We start from the raw sequence: 23,462 nt of genomic DNA, 5'->3' as shown, positions 1-23,462 counted from the left end.
TCTTTGTATACGGATAAGACAAATTCCATCATGAAATCAAGTGAACGGTCAAACTTAATCATCCAGCATGCTTGCATTACTGGTTGTTTGCCGGTCACTCTAAACTCAACATTGGTGGCAGGTTGGAGTCCACATATACATTTCTCTTTCTCTCTCTCCTGCTTCTTCTGGCTTCCAGGTCATCAACCGTAATTCAATGCTGTGTTCCCTTTGCCAACACTATAAGTGTATATATGGAACCATTTACCTTTTAAAATAAACACTAGACAATCTAAATATTTGTCAGCTTTCTTTTTCAAGAGTCAAACAAATTTTACGTCAGATATCGTCATATCGTAATTAACAGAAACGAAGGCTGATATGGGTCAGTCCGCAGACTGATATATGAATACAAACACTAGTAACTGAAGATTAAAGTCTCTCCCAAACTGACTATTTAGTATCCTTAACTGATCTAACATAAGCTAGACACAATAAACCGCACACCCTGCTATGAATTACAGATCATTGACTGGGTTAATTCTTCAACCGGAAGGCGCTCGATTTCTCGGCTAAAATCATTCACATCTTTTTATACCAATGAATCAATGAAATTCATTTCGTGTTTTAACTACAATATTTGCCAACTAACAATTCATTTGCATAACATATCCAGACATAGTAATATCAATTGCTAAACTACGCGATTCGCGTTCCATAGCAACGAATAAATTAAACAATTATTTCAAGATTCTTTCAACAAAATATCGTATGGAATTCTTAGAATGAACGAGTCATATACCATTCAAAACTAAAGAATTTAAAGAATTAACTTCAGAACTCATCAGAGACAATTGATGGATTAATTTAAAATAAATAAATTCAAGCAAATAATTGCGAACTCTTATCACGTAAATTGCAAGATATTAGTACAAATTCCTTATGCTTTTTAGATTATGTCGCATCTACGTAGCATAACCTCTCTATACCTTTACGTTTCGGTGTCCATCAAGCTTCTAGATACCCGTCCCTTTGACAATTTTAATGAGAATTTTTCCTCGGAGCTAAGAAACTTGACTGATTAATTTTCTGAGGGAGAATACTTAAACGATTGAATGTAGCTTTGTTATTCATGATTAAATTTATCTAACTACCGTTATTAATACTCGCACATCAAAGTTAAAATAATTCTCTTTATTCCGCTCTTATTAATAACGATTTCTGGAAATCTTCATTTTGTGACACTTATTTCAAAACTGTGCAACAATGTTCTCTACATAGACTTATCTTAGGCGTTTTACGATGTTAAAACTCCAATTCACCTTGCTTCATCCATCCGTGTAACCGTTAACAAAATGGATTCTAATAAAAAATCAATTATGCTTCAAGCCAGGGACACTAAACACCTTACCCTAAAGACTTAATTCGGAACCTAAACCCATTTGTCAATTTAATTTGTTACACGTCATCCTTCCCTTACATTTAGCATTCATGTGGTAGAAAGTGTCTGCAATATGCCTTTCTATAATCCTCTTATGACACACTTGATACTTAGAGTGCTTGATACTTAGAACGCCTGATAATTAGAACGCGTGATAGTGAGAATGCTTGATACATACAATGCTTGATGCTTAGAACGTTTGATACTTAGAACGCTGGATACGTTCAACGCAGTTCCGTATAACATAGGTGAGAAAGCGTAATATCAGGAAGCGTATTTATTTTCAGACTCATGTTGCCTCTGTATACGCGTACAAAAAGTAAAGTTAAGAGTCAAACTCCTCTGACGATATTTTAGCGTTTCCAGTATACCACCATGAATACTAAGCTACAGTCTTCAAGACCTTATGACTTTTCAACTATTCATCATATGTTTCTCTCTATAAAAAATATCTCCAAATATGCTAAATTCCACCAAATTACAGTAGGTCATCTGTTGTTTTTTCCCGTCAAATACAAGTTTTCTTCTCGTGTTTGTACAATTCGCCTCGCATGCTGTTTGAGACATACTTTGGTTTAAAGCTTTTCTGGAATGGAATAGCGTTCCCTTCTCCTCCTTCTTTTTCCAAATACCTCCATCACCACCACCACTACTGTAATGTTTCTTTCTAAAGGTGTATCCATACCTCGCCAATTAAGTGTGGACGGACACCCTCTCCCAAGTGCCCGGATGGTCAGCAATATTGTTCATAGACAAGATCCCTGCTGCCCTCTAAGGGAAAGGGACCTCAGTTTATACGTCATGCAATGGGGTCAAATGGTTGACCACGATGTCGTGGATACCGCCGGATTGAAAGGTATACCGCCTTATTCGAGTTAAAGCTTTTAATCTGTACTAAAGAGTCCATTCTGTACACATTTTCACATGCGCAAGATAAGGGCAGATAAGTTACCTTTCAGACAGTTAAACAATGTATTTTCTCCTGTACGATACATGGATAGCACTTCTGTCTGTCTGTCTGTCTCTCTCTCTCTCTCTCTCTCTCTCTCTCTCAATTAGCAAGATATTTTGTACAGGTATAATCCGTAATACTTTTTAAATTATACATGAGGTCAGGCTGGTTAGGATGACGGAAAAAGAACGGTTTTCAACAGAAGAAATAAAAAATACAAATTTTTCTTACAGCAACTATATGTGTTATTTCTATGAATTTTATTTCACCCTTCTTTCTTCCAGGGGCTGGCGATTCCTCCATAATGTGCTGTAATATTTCTGAAAAACTGTTGGAGAAAAGGTACCATTCTTACATTTTAATATATTTATACGTACATCAAATACTTCATAATCTGTGATAAAAGTAACAAATTGTAAAGCGTTTTCGTCGTTTTTTTTGTGTCTAGAATTTAAGCAACACTGTCGCAAATCGTCACAAGCCTCTAATTTGGTTAATATTGGTTCAGACACTTCGTACTTGTCAATAGAGGTAGTGGTCGTAATGCACACTAAAGGGATTCTAGACAATGAAGGTATTGGTGATGATATCAGTAAAGGAATTCTAGACAACAGAGGTAGTGGTCATGATGTCATTGAGGGAATTATAAACAATAGAGGGAGTGGTCATGATGCCAAGAAATGAATTCTAGATGATAGAAGTAGTGGTCATGACACTACTAAGGGAAATCTAGACGATAGTGGTAGTGGTCATGACACCACTAAGGGAAGTAAAGACGATAGTGGTAGTGGTCATGACACCACTAAGGGAAGTAAAGACGATAGTGGTAGTGGTCATGACATCACTGAGTGCAATCTAGTGCTACGAGTCTATGTTCTTAAAATAACCAAAACGGTGAATGACGACAAGTTTTGTCAACTATAGCAAATATAGCTTATTTCCATAGAATACAAAGTGAAAATGAGAAAATGTGACTTACGGTATTGTGAATTAATCACAATTTATTCCAATAATTACAGACACAAGTCCGAATAATTTAAGTCCTGAATAATACTCAGTACAACTCCCAAAGAAATCTAAAAACTGAAGGCGATGACGTGACTATTATAGTTTATAGAGTGCTGATGTGTCAACAGTTTTTTGTTGAATCACAGTAATATAATTCTAGTTTTGAATTCAGTATCGATTCCAGTGAATTATTTTATTCTAGAATTTCAACCAATAGGAATCCAGCCCAAAACTACTGGTCTCAACATTTAATACACAACTTGGAAGTGCTAGATGCTAAAGTTCAAATGAAAAGTTATCACTGTTAGAATATATATATATATAGTTCTCTACTTGACATCAGATCACAATTAGCATTTTCTGAAAGAAAAATATGACTAATGGAAGATAACCTTCTAGAATGATCCAGATGTTTACAAAACAATGACCTGGATTATGTGTAATTCACATAAGAAATTCGAAAACTTAGACCCAAAAAACATATTTACTTCTTCTATTAATTACGATCCTGATAATAAGTCCATACACAGAGAGAATAATTTAGCAATGTGTAAGTTGTTTGCATAAAATGAAATAACAAAAGAAATAATCAGGTCAAGTAGAAATGAACTCAGTTTTGGACTAGGTCAAATCGAGCATACAATGTTACATAGCAATAGCATGTAATGAAAGTTTAAAAAATTAAAACTAAGAAAAAAACAAATAAATTAAATATACATAGCAACTCCCCTCATAGAGAAAAAGAAAGTTTACGCAATAAAGCTTTTCACTCTAAGTCAAATATACATGTGGTAGAAAAATATGTGCAATCTTATAAATGACACATAGTATGCATGAAACAATTTATTTCTATACACGCGAAAGTGTATCTGCTATTAAATTGTCTTTTCCCATAACGTACCTGATGTCAATATGATATCCCAGCACCATCAAACTGCACATTAATAATCTCTGAGTTATCTTTTTCGTCTTGCCGATGAAAGTAAGAGGGTTGTGATCACTAAACACTATAATCGGAGGAGAAGCTGAACTAATGTAGACTTGAAGGTGTTCTAATGCCAATATCAAAGCCAAACATTCCTTCTCGATTGCGGAATAATCTCTCTGGTGCTCATTTAATTTCTTAGAAAAGAAAAATTAAACACGGGACTATCTACACCATTTTTTGTTATCTTGAATCAATACTGCTCCAACATCAAGATCACTTGCATCAACAGACAGTTGAAAGGATTGACTGAAATTTGGAGCTGTAAGAACTGGTGCACTCTTATATATGACCTTTAACTTATCAAAAGCCAGCCTCCTTACATTTATCGGACCAATAAAACTTGGTTTTCATGCTCATGATATTTGTCAGGGGTTCAGCAATTAAAGAAAAATTGGAACAAAATGTCCGATAGTATACAGCTATACCCAAAAATCTCATCAGTTGCCTTTTTCTGATAGGCACAGGGGTTTCAGAGATAGGCTTGATCTTAACATCTGTTGGTTTAACTTTTCCGTACCCCACACTATATTCTAGAAATGTTACACAAGCACGGACAACTCACCTTTAGATAAATTAATTATCAAGTTTGCATGAGTGAGTCTATCAAAGAATTTCCGAATTGTCGCTAAATGATCTTTTCAGGTGTCGCTGTAGATGATGCCATCATCGATGTAAGCGTCACAATTATCTAGACCAGATGAACTCATCTTCCTCAAACGTTGAAAAGTACTAGGCGAACCTTTCATCCAAAACGGCATCACTTTATATTGATAAGTCCATCTAGAGTCACGAATGCCGAAATTTCCTGTGCCCTTTCCGTCAGTGGAATTTGCCAAAATCCTTTCTGAAGGTCAAATTTGGTGACATACTTTGCATTTCCAATTTTATCAATGTTGTCATTGATTCTTGGTCATTTAAATTAATTTCTTTCAGTGACACTGTTCACCCGTCTATAATCGGTGCACATGTGGAACGTATCATCTGGTTTTGGAACAAGCATACATGGTGAATTCTAGTCACTTTTACTCGACTCAATCAAATCATTTTCCAGCAAATACTGAATTTCTTTTTTCAAATATTCCTGTTTGAGAGGGTTCGTTCTGTATGGGTGTTGTTTTACAGGTGTGGAATTTACCATTTCAATGTTATGGTAGATTATATTTGTTCTTGGAGGAACATTTGGAAATAAGCGTTCATATTCAAGCAAAAACTGTTTCAGTTCATTCTTTTCCTGTTGCTGTAAATGTAAGAGTTTCTGGTCCAGATTATTCATAATTTATGAATTCTAAAAATGTGTTACTCCCAAATCATTACAGTCCGATTGCATTCCATCGCTTAAATCCTCAGTGTGTTTGACATGTGTAACTAAATAATTTGCATTATTAACCTGGCAATCTCTATCAAATTACTGGTACTCCTTTAATACATTTGCATTCCAGAAGTACTATTATACAAATTTAACTCATTCATTTTCTTCATAACTTTGTAATCCGAAGAAAGTTTTGAGGAATGAACATGAGAGATAGAAATCTATCTCCAGACTGAAAAGTTTGCTCCATTACAGCTATGTCGTACTTTAATTTCACTTTTTGATTTAAACTGATGGATGCTTAATCCATGCATAATTGGCTGGAAACTTCCAGACATAAAATTTGACTCTTCATCAGATTGGACAGATTTTCGAAGGCAAAGTTGAGTAAAAAAAATCCTTTATCAAAGATTTTATTATTGTTTTACTTTTAAGACTCCTCAAAGGATTCGCCTCAGGGAATCTAGTTGACACACACATTATAATCAACTAGTATTGGATGCCTGACTTTGTCTTAGGTAACGGAAAATCAAAATCTACCATTACTGTGTTAAATGACAAGTGTGACAAGATCTGAAGTATTCGCAAACATCACTTTTAATTGTGGGCCAATAGAAGTGATTCAAGATCTTGTGATAAGTTTTATTAATCTCTAAATGACCAGCAAAAGGAGTTTCGTGGGCCAGACCAAGACTTTTCTGTCTGAATGATTTTAGAACTACTATTTGATAGTTCACTGACCACTCATCACCAGCTAGTACCTTGGGAGGTCTATTTTCTCATAAGAATCCCATTGTTGATAAAATAACAGACAGGCACTTTAGTAGCTTCAGTTTCACTTATGGCCATTTGAAACAAACGGGAGATCTCAGGATCTTTTTTCTTGTTTGAAGACAAGTGATTGTTGCTTGTTACCCTTATTACAATAAAGAGAACGAGTAGTTAAAAGAGGATCATTGTGATCAATACCCACTGATTGATCCAAACAAGGAGTAAAAGTGACTTCATCAAAAGCCTGACCAAGACGTGTGTCAGTTAAAGGATTAATGTCCTGTTCAATATCATTCTCAAGAGCGTTCTTTGTCATAGCTTTAGTGACTGCACAAGCTTGGTATAAATCAGGGATTTCCTGTTTAATAGGATCGACTTTCTGATCGAAACAAGGCTTGTCAATTACAAGTGGATTAACCACACCCTTACATCCAGCTAGGTCACTGCCATGTAATAACTGAATGCCGTCAATGGAGAAAGAGGACATTGTTCCGACTGTCACGAGTCCTGAGGCTAAGTCTGATGATAAATTACACATTGGAGAGGAACTTCCTGAATAAGAACACTCATTAGAAGAAGACTTCTCAGAAACACGCGAAGTACCTGATAATAAAAGATCACGAGAAGCTCATGGGTCCCTTTAATTGTTAATAGGGATATTATTGGCCAATGCGTAATATGGAACCCTTTGACAGGAATGGTTCATAATTCTCCATATTAAAATTAGATTGGGGTTTATTGGACCCAAAAAGGTATTGCTTTCAATACACGAATGTGACCTTGACCTCATAGATAAAAGTACATCTGGAATAGGTCTGTCTTGATTTTATTGCTAATTTTTCAATTTGTAGAAATCAGAAATAACGTATACTTTCTTCTTGCCATAGGTACACCAACGAAGAGATAATTACTTCCGATCAATCTTATCAAAAACTTGATTTATAAAAGCTGTGCCAGATTGAGATTTGGAACGGCTCCTTTTAGGCTGAAATATATTTTTACAAGTAAAGAGTGCTGAGTGGAAGACTTACCGACAAAATAAACTTTATGAGGTACGGAATACTCGTTAGCTGTACGAGCAACATTTTCTAAACTGTCGACCTTGTACTCATCAAGATAAGTCTTAACGTCAATATGGACACAGTTCTTGAACTCTTCAAGAAATATGAGTTGTCTGAGATATGTATAATCTTGGTCAACTTTCTTGGCTAAGCACCACCTATCAAATAACTGCTCTTTATCTCTTGCAAATCCGACATGAGTTTGTCCAGTTTCTTCTTCTTCATAGTTCCTACATTTTAGTTGATCACCCTCAGGGACTAACTCATAACCTTTTAAGATTCATTCCTTATCCAGATCATAGCCAGCATATTGCTGTACTGACAGAGAAGCATAGATGTCTCGGAATTTGCCAAAGAGTGCACTTTGTAATAATAGAGTCCAATGTTCTCGTGACCATTTCAAATTTTCTGCAATATTTTCAAAATGAGGAAAATGTTTATCTACTTCTTTTTCTCTAAAAGGGGTACTAGCCTAATATTCTTAGCAACATCAAAACTTGAACTTGTATGTAAAGTGGGGTTGTGCTTTTCACTTGTCAGCTCTGATTCTTTTAATCTAAACTGATATTCCCTTTCTTCTCTTTCTTCTTTGCATTTGCATTTGTCTCTGTTGCTCCTCTTTCTTCAATTGCATTTGCATTTGTTTCTCCTTTCCTCTTTCTCCAACTACATTTTCCTCTCTCCTTCCTCTTTATCTAATTGCTTTTGCTTCTCCTCTTTCCCCAATTGCATTTTCCTCTTTCTTTTATCTTCATCTAATTGCATTTATATTTGTTTTTCCTCTTTCTTCAATTGCATTTGTTGTTCTTCTTTCTCGTTCTGAAGATCAAGTATTCTTAACTCTAATTCCATCTTGTATTTTGATTATTATTTCTTTACTTTTAGGCTAGAATCTGATAAAGGTTTACTAATCAAATCCAATGCACTTTTATCCACAACACTCTTTTCCACCAAATATTGGACCAAAATAATTTTGATTTCTTGCATCATTAAAGCGTTTGCCTCAGAAAGATCATTTATCTGGCAAGCCGAACGAATTAATCTTTCTTCAAAGAGTCTAACTGTTCCTGGGTAGGATTTGAAATAAAGATCTCCACTTTAGATGACGTTGCAAAAAGCTTGTTTGCTTCTATAAAGATTTAAAATGTGCAATAATACCTAGAATTTAGAAAATGTCAAAAAAGGTGAAACAAAAATTTTAAAAAAAAAGTGTTTTGAAATATTTTAGCGAAATTGTTATCACAGGGACGAGCGCCCAATTTTGTGTTACGAGTCTATGCTCTTAAAATAAGTAACGGAAAAGAACGAAAGATAGCACGCTTCGTAAAATTTAACAAATATAATTTATATCCCTAGAATAAAAAGTGAAAAAGAGAAATAAATTTTCGGTATTGCGAATTAAATCGCAAATTATTCCAAACATTACAGACACAAGACCTAATAATTTAAAGTCCTGAATAAAACTCATTACAAGTCCCGAATAAATACAAAAACTGAAGGCGATGACGTGTCTCTTATAGCTTATAGAGTGCTGATGTGTCAGTAGTCTTCTATTGAATCACAGTAACATAATTCCAGGTTTGAATTCTGTCTGGATTCCAGTAAATGTCTTTATCCAAGAATGTTATCAGAGTGCTTTTGTATTTGTAGAGAAAATCACTTCGAATTCGATAATTTGAACAAAAAGAATCCAGCCAAAGCTACAGGTCACAACATATAATGTACAACTTGAAAGTGCTAGATGTTAAAGCTCGAATGAAAAGTCATCACATTTACAATATACTGAGTTCTCTACTTGACCTCAGATCAAAATTAGCATTTTCTATAATAATAAAAAATTACTAATGGTAAATATCATTCTAGAATTACACCGATGTTTACTAAGCAATAACATGGATTATGTATAATTCACTTAGGAAATTCCAAGACCTAGACCCAACTAAACATATTTACTTCTTCTATTAATTATGATCCTGATATTAAGCCCATACACATATAATTTTTTTAGCCATGTATAGGTTGTTTACACAAAATGAAATTTTAAGACACAAAATGAAATTTAAAAAAATTAACCACGTCAAGCAGAATTGAACCCAATTTTGGACAAAGTCAAATCCAGCCTGCATTGTTACATTACCATAGCATATAATGGAATAATATTTTAAAACCAAACAAACAAAAAATTAAATTAAATATAAATAACAATAGATGTAGTGGCCATACCATCAATAATGGAATTCTGGACGAAAGACGTATTGGTCATAACATCACTAATGAAATTCTCGACAATAGATCTAGCGGTGATGACACCAGTAAGAGAAATCTAGACAATACACGTAGTAGTCATAACACCAATAAGGGAATTCTAGACGATAGAGGTAGTGATAATGACACCAGTATGGGAATTCTATACAATAGAAGTAGTGGTGATGAAACCAGTAAGGAAAATCTAGACAATAGAGGTAGTGGTCATGACACCACTAAGAGGATTCTAGACATTAGAGGTAGTGGTCATGACAGCACCACTAAGAGGATTCTAGACAATAGAGGTAGTGGTCATGACACCACTAAGGGGATTCTAGACATTAGAGGTAGTGGTCATAACACCACTAAGGGAATTAAAGATGATTTATGTAGTGGTCATGACATCACTAATGGAATTCTAGCAAATAGAGGTAGTGGTCATAACACCACTAAGGGGATTCTAGACAATAGAGGTAGTGGTCATAACACCACTAAGGGAATTAAAGACGATTTATGTAGTGGTCATGACATCACTAATGGAATTCTAGCAAATAGAGGCAATGGTCATGATACCATTAAGGCAATTCTGGAATTTTAACAGCTATGATCAATTGTAATTTAATTTAGTAGTTACCATTTCACTAAGACAAGCTTGCCACGTCTACAATATTGTTCCGTTTTTCTGTAGGTAACTCTAGAAGAATTATAACGTGTTTTTGACAAAATATCATAACAGTAAATGAGTGATTCAAATTTTCGACTTACTGAGTTTTTCTCACGATCAAAGCGTCAATTTTTTTACTTAATGTATGATTTTTTCTCACGATCAAAGCGTCAAATTCGCCGTCAAGTAGTCAGATTTAAAAGAGTTTCTGACCGAATATCTGATTCAAATAATTCATCAAAAAAAACATCATTTCAGGTTTTAGTTACTCATTGCCGCTTTAAATCTCTGTATACATCGCCATAAAGATGGATCGTTACTCATGTCTTAACACATAACATGAAAGACGAAATTAACTATGAAGTTGCCTTTATAGAAAACTTTTGATAAATGCTGGTCTTATTTTGATATCAAATAACCTTGTTTTGTTTTGAAAATACAGTCATATAAATGCTAGTGTTTACATTTTATGTCGCGTTTATGATGTGTGAATTTAAAGTACTCGATAAAAGTTGTTCTCCGTATCTATACGTTATTTACATATGCAGACATCTGTTTGAACCTTTGTAGATATCGATTAATCTCATATTGATTTTTGTCTATATATTGATTGATGCTGTATTGACATCTAGCTAAATATTTATCGATCGATCCCCAATTGACTTATGTCTGTCTGTCTGTCTCTCTGTCTGTCTGTCTGTCTGTCTGTCTGTCTCTCTCTCTCTCTCTCTCTCTCTCTCTCTCTCTCTCTCTCTATATATATATATATATATATATATATATATATATATATATATATATATATATATATATATATATATATATATATATATATTGATCCTGTGTTGACTTATATTAATATATAGATTGATCCTGTATTGATTTCAGCCTATATCTCAATATATAGTGTTGTGATTTGTCCCCATATATCAATTGATCCTGCATTTACTTCTATCTACATGTGGATTGAACTTGTATTGACAATACTCTTTCTCTCTCTCTCTCCTTCTTTCTCTCTCTCTCTCCTTCTTTCTCTCTCTCTCTCTCTCTCTCTCTCTCTCTCTCTCTCTCTCTCTCTCTCTCTATATATATATATATATATATATATATATATATATATATATATAATATACTTTATTTCCTGTTAATGCTTATTTGCCTTAATGTTCTTTTTCTCTTTTCCTAGACCTGAATGTTTTCCAATTTATATTCCGAAAGGTGATTTGCATTTCCCAAATGACTGTATGAACTTTGTGCGCAATCTACCTGCGAGAGATGATTTGTGCAGATTCGGTAAGACCACGTAACTTCCTGACTATTCACTCTCTGATGGCTACGGTATTTTGTCATTTAACCTGCAGGTTGAAAATACAGTATTTTTTTATTTAAGCGCATTGCATTGAACTACTATTACAGAATGCAAAATAGTGGGCCGTTTCTTTGCATTTACTAAGGGGTATTATATTCTTATAAGACCGTCATTCTAAACATCATGCATGAAAATTTGACTATAATAAAAGACAGAACTTCGAACCTACTGAACTGTTGACGTCGGAGTAACAAAATTACATGACTGTAATCTGGGAATCGTATATCAAGCAAGAGAGCATTGTACAATTTCCGCTTGTGTATACAAGGGTTAGGACTTATTGTTGATCGACAGAATGTGCAAAACAGCGGCTTTAATGCAAAATACTTACCATAAAAAGAAACTAGCAGTAATTTACTTCAAGTAGCTGATAAAATCTGCTCTTTAGACACACGTTTCAAGTCTGACATGAAATGTATCGTGTCTACAGAGATACACAAGAGATTTATAGTTTTGATTGGACGTGGATTTAGGAAAGGGGTTTACAGGTGCTGAGATTGTATGAGTGTACTCAAAAGCCAATATGTGAAATATTTTATGTTAAATGTTCAACGCTGACATCATGGTGGATTCTCAAGCACAGTAGATATAAATGTTATGTATATTTGATTTAATTATATCTGATTTAATATATATTTATTTCAATTTAATTGTTTGTCAGTTTTAAAAAAAAAGTTATTTTTTATTACATGATATTGTAATGTAAATTTGTTCACTAGAGATGATACTTTTTTTAGAAAATAGTTTGACCTTGACTGTTAGTTTATAAACACCAGGAGTTGATCTAAAGCATGACCTTGTTTTATAATTTGTAGTAACCTTCGTAAACAAGTTTTATTTTATTTTAAAACGATTTGTTGTTTCCAAAGTCATGATGGGAATTTGTCTTTAAGATGTAAAAAAAAATATATTTTTTATTTCTTAGAGTAAAAATGATTGGTTTTCATCAGGGTCACACTGGGTAAACGTAATCTGTAACAAGTACTTGCTTCTATAACCTTCCAGAAGATGATCACGTGACCCCATGTTTACATTTTAGATAGACCATATGACCCATGTTTTGGAGAATTAATCTCAGTAAAAGCTGGGCTGTTAAACTGTTATTTTTATGTTGTGCTGTTTAGAGTTATTTTCAAATTACTTGGTTGGAGTTATTTCAAATTACTTGGATTCAAAATGATTAATTCTGTTATTTTTCTGGAAAATGCATGTGCTCATGTAATATTGTGGAACAAGGACAGTATTTTATAAAAGTTTATTCAGCTATCAGAAACCGGAGTGATAATTCTTGTTTCTACAAGGTATTGTAGATTTCAACACTACAGATTGCAGCATACGTCATCGCCTTCCATCTTGGATTCTTCGTCGGGATTCGAACGTGAAATCAGTAGAACAGTATGTTATTAGGACTACTAAAATTTTATTCTTGGATTATTCTTGGATTATTTTTGGATTTGATTCTATAAAACCGTAATTTCACATTTTTTCCTTTTTACAGAATTTTTCTAGGGAAATAAATTACTGTATTTTTTCAAAGCTTGTCGTTTTTACTCTTTTTTGTGTTACTGTTTATTCGAGCCGAAACAAGTGACATAAGATAAAACATATTGTCGTAACCAGCGACTGGAAATTTTTTATGTGTGCAGCTATATCAGACGGCATTTTCTTATTTGTTTTGCTATCCTTACTTTACTTATCTCAGTCTGGTTGTCACAGTCCGGTCGTCTCAGTTATGGTGTCCCCGAACTAGGAACTACTTTTATCAAAAAGGAACCTCTGTTATCGTTTGTAATGCCTGACGGAGTTTATACAAAATCACACATCAACAAAAACAACATATAAAAATAAGAAAATAATTCACTCAAAAAGCATCTTAAGGTCTTTCAAGCTTTGATAACACTCTATACAAAATAACTTGTACACGTGCACACCAAGTTGAACTATTTGATATCATGCTAGAAACTACACACAGTATGCTGACTTTAATCCTATCTGTAACTTAATACATTTTCAGGTCAGCGTCATTAAATGTAGCTAATTAGTTTTAAATATTTCGTGTGAAACGAATTAGATACTTTTTGCTAGATTTAAACCGCTGAACAAAAACGTTTCTGAGCTACAGATCGGATAAAATTAACGGTGCTATATGGAACGAACTAAAGGCCTAACAAGAATCATTATTCCAGACAAATAATAGACTTCACTGGCTACAAAAATCGAAGCTCTCTCAAGAGCAACCGCAAAGCCAGCAATAACCATATATTTGATATTACCACATTCAAAAGGCATATAGAAGTGAAATGAATGAAATCTGCATGCTTTATTGAATATTTCATTTTATTGTTATTTTATTAGTTTTTAAATTACGTGTAACATGGTTTCTTCGTCACCATTTATGTGTTGTCATGACACCTTATCAGTGAATTCCTCCACATGTGGGTATGCCATGATATTTTAATTGTGTACCGACGAACCAGATGAGATATATCAGTCTACAAAATTTGTTGTTGATTCGTTTTCAGCACAGATCTAAATATTTTGTTCAATTCTTAGTGCATAGGTAATGAAATGTCTTTAAAAAGTTGGATTGAAATAATGAAATTAGGAACAGATTAACAACTCTTTTTAATGCATTTTTCTCGCATTAGCTCATGATACTTTTCTATAGTAACACTGTTATTCTTGTTAAATGAACATTTTAGGTTATAGAAATCAGGTGAACCAAGCGACTTCCTTCCTCGATGCATCTTTTCTCTACGGCCAAACACCAGAGGACAGCAAGACCATTCGTGCTTTTGAAAGAGGTTGACACTTTTTGATATCAATATTAATGATACTACTACTACCACTACTATTACTATTAGTAATACCTATAATAAATACCTGGTAACAGTAGTAGTATTATGATAAGTAGTGATACTAGCAGAATATGGAGGGGAATCTAGTTCTTGTAAATTAAGTTTGAATGTGTACCCGATTAAATATGTTATAGTTTATGAAGTGTACCTGGTTATATATATATATATATATATATATATATATATATATATATATATATATATATATATATATATATATATATATATATATATATATTGCAGTTCATAACGTGTACCCTATAACCCATGAATGATATATTACAACTGCAAGTGTGTACTCGATTATATATATATTAGAGATTGTTTGTGCAAAAGAACACCGCTCTCTTTTTCTCGACAATGATTTGTTCTTTTTAATAACAATTAAAATTTGCGTCGTTGTTTAAGCACTTACACAACTATTTGTTTATCTAATTGCACCAAGCTTGAATTTCTGTGGATTTAAAATATATTTTAAATGCAAATATACTGGATTATGACCATATTTAGTATAGAGAATATGTGGATAAATCGATCAAATATAAAAGGATTTGGTAAGCTAAATTTTTATCAAATCTACACATTGTTTTTACTCAACCAATCTAATCAAAACTGCCTTTTTCTGACCCCTGAGCAATCCGACAAGATGTTCACGCTCCAAAACTACCGGATTAACCATGCTTCCTTATTGAATGATGCAACGTTTCTACTTTAGGGATGTTACGAATGACTCCGAATGGTCTATTTCCTCCACCTGGCTCCAGTGACACGCGAAGTTGTCAGGTGGAATCTGAAGAGCATTACTGCATGAAATCAGGTCAGTAGGACCGTATGTAGGCTTTGTGATGTATATACTGGATTGGGTTATAGTTTTTGTCTACATACATACATGCATACATACATACATTTTGTGTCTATACACCAAAGAAAAAAATTAGTAGGTTGCAATTTAAATATAGAATTGGTGTAATTGCAGCTTACAACTTTTATTACAGTACGGAACGTCAATAATAATGAGTAGATTGTACCTCTGCGAACGCAAATGTGTTTATATTTCTAGCTGTTTTATTTTATCTGTTTCCAAACTACAAGCGACTAGTTTTTCTCCACACCGTTTTACCGAAAGGATTCGGAGGATAGTGTAAATAACAGAACGCTAAGACCATTATAGGTATTCTTACACCTCTTTGTTTACGTGGTTCCTTGCCGCCACGGTTTCAAATCGAACTATGACTTTCTGCTTGTGTGGTTCCTTGCTATTTCGAATCACTTTATGACTTCCTGCCTGTGCGGTTCCTTGCTGTTCAGAATCACGTTATGACTTTCTGCCTGTATGGTTCCTTGCTATTTCAAATCACTTTATGACTTTCTGCCTGTCAGGTTCCTTGCTATTTAATATCACTTTATGACTTTCTGCCTGTCAGGTTCCTTGCTATTTAATATACATTTATGACTTTCTGCCTGTAAGCGCCTTGCTTTCTAATATCACTTTATGACTTTATGCCTGTCAGGTTCCTTGCTATTTAATATTACTTTATGACTTTCGGCCTGTAAGTTCCTTGCTATTTAATATCACTTTATGACTTTATGCCTGTAAGTTCCTTGCTACTTAATATTACTTTACGACTTTCGGCCTGTAAGTTCCTTGCTATTTAATATCACTTTATGACTTTATGCCTGTCAGGTTCGTTCCTTGCTATTTAATACCACTTTATGACTTATGCCGTCAGGTTCCTTGCTATTTAACACCACCTTATGACTTTATGCCTGTAAGTTCCTTGCTATTTAATATTACTTTATGACTTTCGGCCTGTAAGTTCCTTGCTATTTAATATGACTTTATGACTTTATGCCTGTAAGTTCCTTGCTATTTAATATTACTTTATGACTTTCGGCCTGTATGTTCCTTGCTATTTAATATCACTTTATGATTTTATGCCTGTAAGTTCCTTGCTGTTTAATACCAGTTAATGACTTTCGGCCTATGAGGTTCATTTCTATTTAATATCACATTAAAGCTTTCGGTGTGTGGGATACTTTGGTACTTAATATCACTTCATGACGTCCCGCCTGTGAGGTTTCTTGCTAATTAGTATCACTTCCTGATATTTAATATCACTTTAAAGATTTCTGCCTGTGAGATTCCTTGCTATTTAATATCACATTGTAAGTGTCTGCCTCTGATGTTCCTCGTTATTTAATATAGTTTATGGGGTTCTTTACTTTTTAAAATAATTTTATGACTTTCTGTCTGTAAGATTCTTTGCTATTAAACATCACTTTATTACTTTCTGCCTGTGAGATTCCTTGCTATTTAATATTACTTTATAACGTCTGACTGTGAGGTTTCATGCTATTTAATATCACTTTATGACGTCTGACTGTGAGGTTTCATGCTATTTGATATCACTTTATGACTCTCTGCCGGTGTGGTTCTTTGCTGTTTAATATCACTCTATGAATTTCTGCCTGTATGGATAATTGATACTTAATATCACTTGATGACCTTCTGCATATGTGGGTCCTTGCATTAGAAAATCATCTTATGGCTCTCTGCCTCTGAGTGTCTTTGTAATTTAACATCACTTTGTGACTTTCTGCTTGTTGGAGTCTTCACCATTTGAAATCACTTTATGACTCAATGCCTGTTTTATTTGCCATTTAATATCACATTATTATTCTCTGCCTGTGTAGTTCTTGATATTTAATACAACTTTATTACTCTCTGCCTGTGTGGTTCCTTGCTATTTATTATCATGTTATGATTCTCTGCCTGTGAATTTCCTTGCTATTTAATATAACTTTATTCCTTTCTGCCTATGTGGTTCCTTGATATTTAATATCAGTCTAAGACTTTCTGCCTTTTTGGTTCATTGATATTTAATATCACTTGATAACGTTCTGCCTGTGTGGTTTCATGTTATTTAAAATCACTGTATGACTCTCTGCCACTGAGTTTCTTTGCTCTTTAACGTCACTTTATGACATTATGCATGTGAGGTTCCTTGCCATTTAAAATCACTTTATTACTCATTGCCCGTTTGGTACCTTGCAATTTTAATATCACTTCATGACTCTCTGTCGTTGAGGTTCCTTGCTTTTTAATATCATTTTAAAATTATCTGCCTGTTAGTTTCTTTGCTATTTAATATTACTTTATTATTATCTGCCTCTGTGACTACTTGCGATTTAATACCAACGTATGATTATATGCCTGTACAGTTTCTTGTTATTTAAAATCACTTTATGCCGTATGCTTGCAAGGTTCCTTGATATTTAATATCGCTTTATGACTCTCTGTCTGTGAAGCTCCTTGCTATTTAATAGATCACTATTTCTAATCACTTTATAACTTTCGGCCTGTGAGGGTCCGTGCTATCACTTCGTGACTTTCGGCCTGTGAAGGTCCGTGCTATTTAATATCACTTCGTGACTTTCGGCCTGTGGGTTTCCTTGCTATTTAATATGAAATTGATGGCTCTCTGCCTGTGAGGCTTAGTGGTATTTAATATCGCTTTATGATTCTCTGCCTGTGAGGTTCTTTCCTTTTTAATATCACTTTATGACTTTGTGCCTGTGTGTTTCCTTGCTTTTTAAGATCACTTTATGATTTTCTGCGTCTGAGGTTTCTTGCCATTTAATATCACTTTATGATTCTCTGCTTGTGTTGTTCTTGACTATTTTATAACACTTTTTACTCTCTGCCTGTATGGTTCCTTGGTATTTAGTACCACTTTATGATTCTCTGAAATTTGAGGTTCCCGCTATTTCATATTACTTTATGAATCTCTGCCTGTGAGGTTCTTTTTCATTTAATTTCACTATATTACTCTCTGCCTGTCTAGCTGTTTGCTTTTTGACATCTCTTTATGACTCTCTGCCTGTTCGGGTCGTTGGTTTTAAATATCACTTTCAGACGTACCGCCGGTGAGTTTCCTTGCTATTTAATATCACGTAATGATTCTCTGATGTGAGGTTTCTTGCTAATTAGTATCACCATATGACTTTCTACATGTAGTGTTACATGCTATTGAATATCACTTTATTACTTTCTACCTGTGTGTTTCCATGCTAAATAATATTACTTTATGATTCTCTGCCTGTTTGGTTTCTAGATATTATATATGACCTTATCAGTCTCTGTCTGCGTGATTCCTTGCCATTTAAAATCACTTTAAGATTCTCTGCGTATGACGTTCCTTGCTTTTCGACATCACTTTTTAAACTTTATAACTCTCTGATTGTGAGTTCCCCTGCTTTTTAATATCACTTTATGAATCTCTGGCTGTAAGGTTCCTTGCTTTTTAATATCACTTTATGACTTTCCACCTAGGTGGTTTCTTGATATTTAGCATCACTTTACGATTCGCAGCTTGTGAGATTCGTTCCTTTGTAATAACTCTTTATGACTTTCTGCATGTGGGGTTTCTTGTTATTTAATATCACTTTATAACTCTATGCCTGTAAGTTTCCTTACTATTTAATATCCCTTCATCACCTCCTGCTTGTGAGGTTTCTTGCTATTTATTATCACTGGATTACTTTCTGCGTGTGGTTCCTTGATATTTCATATCACTTTATGACTCTCGGCCTGTGAGGTTCCTTTCTTTATAATATCACTTTATGACTTTCTGCCTGTGAGGTTCTTCGCTATTTAATATCACTTTAAGACGTTCTGCCTGTGAGGTTACTTACTATATGAAATCACTTTGTGACATTCTGCCTGTGAGGTTCGTCGCTATTTAATATCACTTTTTTGACTTTGTGCCTGTGAGGTTCCTTATTAAAAATATCACTTTACGACTTCTTAATTGTGGGGTTCCTTTCTATTTAACATCATTTATGACTTCTTGCCTGTGAGGTTCCTTGCTATTTAATATTACTTTCTCACATTTGTTAAGTTCTTGTAGTTCCGTATTTTTCTACGACAATGATGATCAGTTGTACTCCGTGAAGAAATATTGGAATATGTTAATATTAATAGGGCAAATGGTAAACTTAGATGTCATCAGAAATTAAGTAGAATGTAATTGAATGTTTGAATTCACATACTGTCAATGTTGTTGTCATGACCATATGCCATAATTTTGGCCCGAAATGCTGTTGACATATTTTCTTCTCTCTTCGTAGTTATTTAATGAAAATAATTAAATTTAATTAACCACTCATTCAGTAGTTGTCAGGTGAGCATCTTTTGGCGCTGGTTCGATCATTGCACAGCCATTGAAGATCAAGTCTATTTGGTAGTGAGTTTTATATGCTGTCCATCATATCTATGAAGTGGTTAGTGTTTCTGCGTTTCCATCGCCTTAGGTAGATATTTCACTGAAAGGGGACACGTGTTTTTAATACAAGGCAAATGTAAATATTTTACTCATTTATGGTCAATTGGTATAGGCTATTGATTTAGTATTAAAAATTATTATTCCGAGGGCAAGTTGCTAAGGATGCTTAACCTAGCCAGGACATTCTATGCCAAATGAACGATGGCCCTATATTTATTTTATACCGAGTCCATTTATCTTGTTATTACATGCTTAGAGATTTGCAGATCATTCATACTGTGGTATTATATAAATAACACAATGCAATAAAAATGGAAACAAAACATATTTCAACGTTTTATGGAGCACTTCTTTTGCCGATTACTTTGTGAAGGAAACCTAAACTAGTGGAACACGCTGCCTTATAGCATCGGACGCACGTGCTTACATGGGATGATTCTCGTTCTTCAGTCGTCAAAACTAAGGTTGTTAAAGAAGATTTAATTTCATCTAGCCACAGACCACAACGAAATATTGATATAACCGCACGAATTATGCAATAATCAGCGAGAAAGGAAGACACCATTATGGAAAAATTAGCCAGAAATATGCTTTATAAGATTACAGTTGTGTTATTGTCAGTAATGCTGCAAGGGTATTGTGTCCCATCGGTCTTAGATAATATCTCCAAAAAGACAACGATTAATTTGCTATCCTAGAAACGTCATAACGCAATGCTGTTCTGGATGGGTACAACTGAACGGATTACGTGAAAGAAATGTTGTTGACTGCTACATTCTATCGAAGGTCTGTTTGTCCTCCCTCTCTCTCTTTCTTTCTCTCTATCTCTCTCTCGCACCAACTGAAACATCTAGCGATCACTAGTATCAATTTTCAGTATGATTATAAATGATGTTTATTTATTGTATTCTCCTTTAAATTTAAATATTTGGGTGTGTACGCATTTGCTTTACTTAATTTGGATTACATACTCTATTCCTTGAATGGGAACAACATTTACTAGTTCTCGAGAAAAGGTTGCAGACATTGTTGGTTTCCGGTGGCCATCGGATTTAAAGCGTGGTCAGTATTTTCCGTCTCCATAGTCATTTTTATTTAACCTTAGGTAGAAGTAGTTGATCTAATGAGGGTATTTATTTGCAGTATAAAGACGCTGTCAATATGTTTACTTAACTCTGATTAATATCGTTGGGCATTGGCTCTATTGTTACAAGTCTATGCTCTTAAGTAACAGAAAATAATGAAAAGAAACAAGCTTTATACAGTCCAACAAATATTTTTTTTCCTAGAATACAATTTGAAAATAAAAATAAATTAAATCCCAAAATGCATAGAATTACAGACACAAGTCCTAATAATAAAGGTACTGAATAAATATTAGTAGAAGTCCAACGTAAACCCAACGCTGAAAGTGTTGACGTGTATGTGATGGCTCGTAAAGTGTTGACGTGCCAGCAGTGTTTTGCTGGATCACAATAATACAATCTAAGAATTCAATCGTTATTTGAAATTTGACTGTAAATTCAACTCTCTATTTCCAAACATGTTGTCAGAGCACTTCTGAATTTCCAGAGAATAAAAATAATTTAAATAATTCCAAAATCAAATGCTTTACACAACAATGATAACTCGATCCTGCTCAGATATTAAAACACGAATAATAGACTTTCAGAAAAACATCAGCTCTATGACGAACTAAGATGTAAAACAAAAGTCCGGCGGAGGAAAAATATATTTATTGTTTCCCAAGGAATAGAAGGTTTGTTCCTATAAGGCACATGACGGAAATCGCGTAGTCAAGTATAACTTTATACTAAACTAGATGGCATTGACTCAGGTTAAGATAATAATCGTCGCTCTGAGAAAAAAAATGTGGTTTTGGACAAGGAGATACAATGGTTCATTACCAACAACATACAATGAAATTTGTTTTATATACATATAAGTAACAATCAATGCGAATTAAAGATGCATAACACTATGAACAACATGACACTAATACAGGGGTACCCGCAGGATTATTTTTAGGCGGAGGTCAAGCATGCAATGGTCAGCAATTGCATTTTTAAAGATGCAGGCATAAACATATTTAGAGGTGAAATCCGAAGTGGCGTAGGGGTGGCAAGAGCCTCCGTCCCTTTGCGCCTATACGCGTGCGCCCATGAACTGATGGGACTGTTTATGAAGTACATAATACAAAAGTTTACTAGTTCACACAACTTCAGATCTCTCTCTCTTTCTTTCTCTGTATCTCTCTCTCTCTCTGTATCTCTCTCTTTTCTCTCTCTCTCTCTTTCTCTCACCAACATTATTAACTAGCGCTCACTTGCAGTTCATTTTCAATTATTTTATAAATCGTATTTGTTTTCTCCTTGCAATATATTTAGATTTTGTTTATTGAATTTGAATGATATATATTTCCTTTGGATGAAAGCTAGATCTATTGACTATCCAGCACTTGTGAGGTAGAAAGGGTTAGAATCATAGTGTGTTGTGAGGTAGAAAGGGTTACGTTTACTGTGTGTTGTGAGATAGAAAGGATTAGATTCATAGTGTGTTGTGAGGTAGAAAGGGTTACATTTACTGTGTGTTGTGAGATAGAAAGGGTTAGAATCATAGTGTGTTGTGAAGTAGAAAGGGTTAGAATCATACTGTGTTGTGAGGTAGAAAGGGTTACAGTTACTGTGTGTTGTGAGATAGAAAGGGTTAGAATCATAGTGTGTTGTGAGGTAGAAAGGGTTAGAATCATACTGTGTTGTGAGGTAGAAAGAGTTACAGTCATTGTATGCTGTGAGATAGAAAGGGTTACAATCATTGTGTGTTGTGAAAGAGAAAGGGTTAAAATCATTCTGTGTTGTGAGATAAAAGGAGTTACAGTTATTGTGTTGTGAGATTGAATGGGCTACAGTCATTGTATGCTGTGAGATTAAAAGGGTTGCATTCACTTTGTGTTATGGTATAGAAATGGATACAGTAAATGTGTGTTGTGAGATTCAAAAAGGTAAGAGTCATTATATTTTGCGAGATAGAAAGCGTTAAATTTGTTGTACATTGTGAGATTTAAAACGTTTAAAGTCATAATGTGTTATGAGATTCAAGAGTTATAGTTACTGTGTTGTGAGATAGTAATGGTTACATTCATTGTGGGTTGTGAAATAGAGACGGATTATATCAACTGTGTGTTGTGAGATAACAAAAGGGTTAGAATCATTGTGTGTTGTGAAATAGAAAGGGTTACCGTCATTGTGTGTTTTAAGATAGAAAGAGTTACAAGTATTGTGTGTTGTGAGAGAGAAAGGGCCGTTGTGTGTTGTTAGATAGAAATGTTTATAGTCAATGTTAGATCTGGTATCCATCTGATTAATAAAGGTGTTAGAGTTCGAATATCATTAATATGTCATTAAGGAAGTGGTGACTATTTGACTTCATTATTGTCATTTATGTAAAACTTATAAAACTATTTATTTGTATTTATATTTAATTTGTATTGTGTGTTGGCTTTTCTTAATGATTATATGTTATGTAGATTGTTT

At 34.1% G+C, this 23,462-nt stretch overlaps 1 protein-coding gene across 1 annotated transcript in view; it reads left to right on the top strand.

The window, feature by feature from the left end:
• LOC149794837 (peroxidase-like) overlaps positions 1 to 23,462 on the top strand; it is a 52,928-nt gene that overhangs the window by 13,116 nt on the left and 16,350 nt on the right. Inside the window, exons 4-8 of the mRNA XM_089963720.1 lie at positions 2,094 to 2,276; positions 2,657 to 2,714; positions 11,604 to 11,710; positions 14,489 to 14,590; positions 15,360 to 15,461. Coding sequence (XP_089819846.1) covers positions 2,094 to 2,276; positions 2,657 to 2,714; positions 11,604 to 11,710; positions 14,489 to 14,590; positions 15,360 to 15,461 — 552 coding nt within the window. The remainder of the gene's footprint in view (positions 1 to 2,093; positions 2,277 to 2,656; positions 2,715 to 11,603; positions 11,711 to 14,488; positions 14,591 to 15,359; positions 15,462 to 23,462) is intronic.

Source organism: Sinohyriopsis cumingii, chromosome 7 (genome assembly GCF_028554795.1).
Source record: "Sinohyriopsis cumingii isolate HCF-2022 chromosome 7, ASM2855479v2, whole genome shotgun sequence".
NCBI lineage: Eukaryota > Metazoa > Mollusca > Bivalvia > Unionida > Unionidae > Sinohyriopsis > Sinohyriopsis cumingii.
Note: the sequence above shows the minus strand (reverse complement) of the source record. Positions and strands in the feature narration are given on the sequence as shown.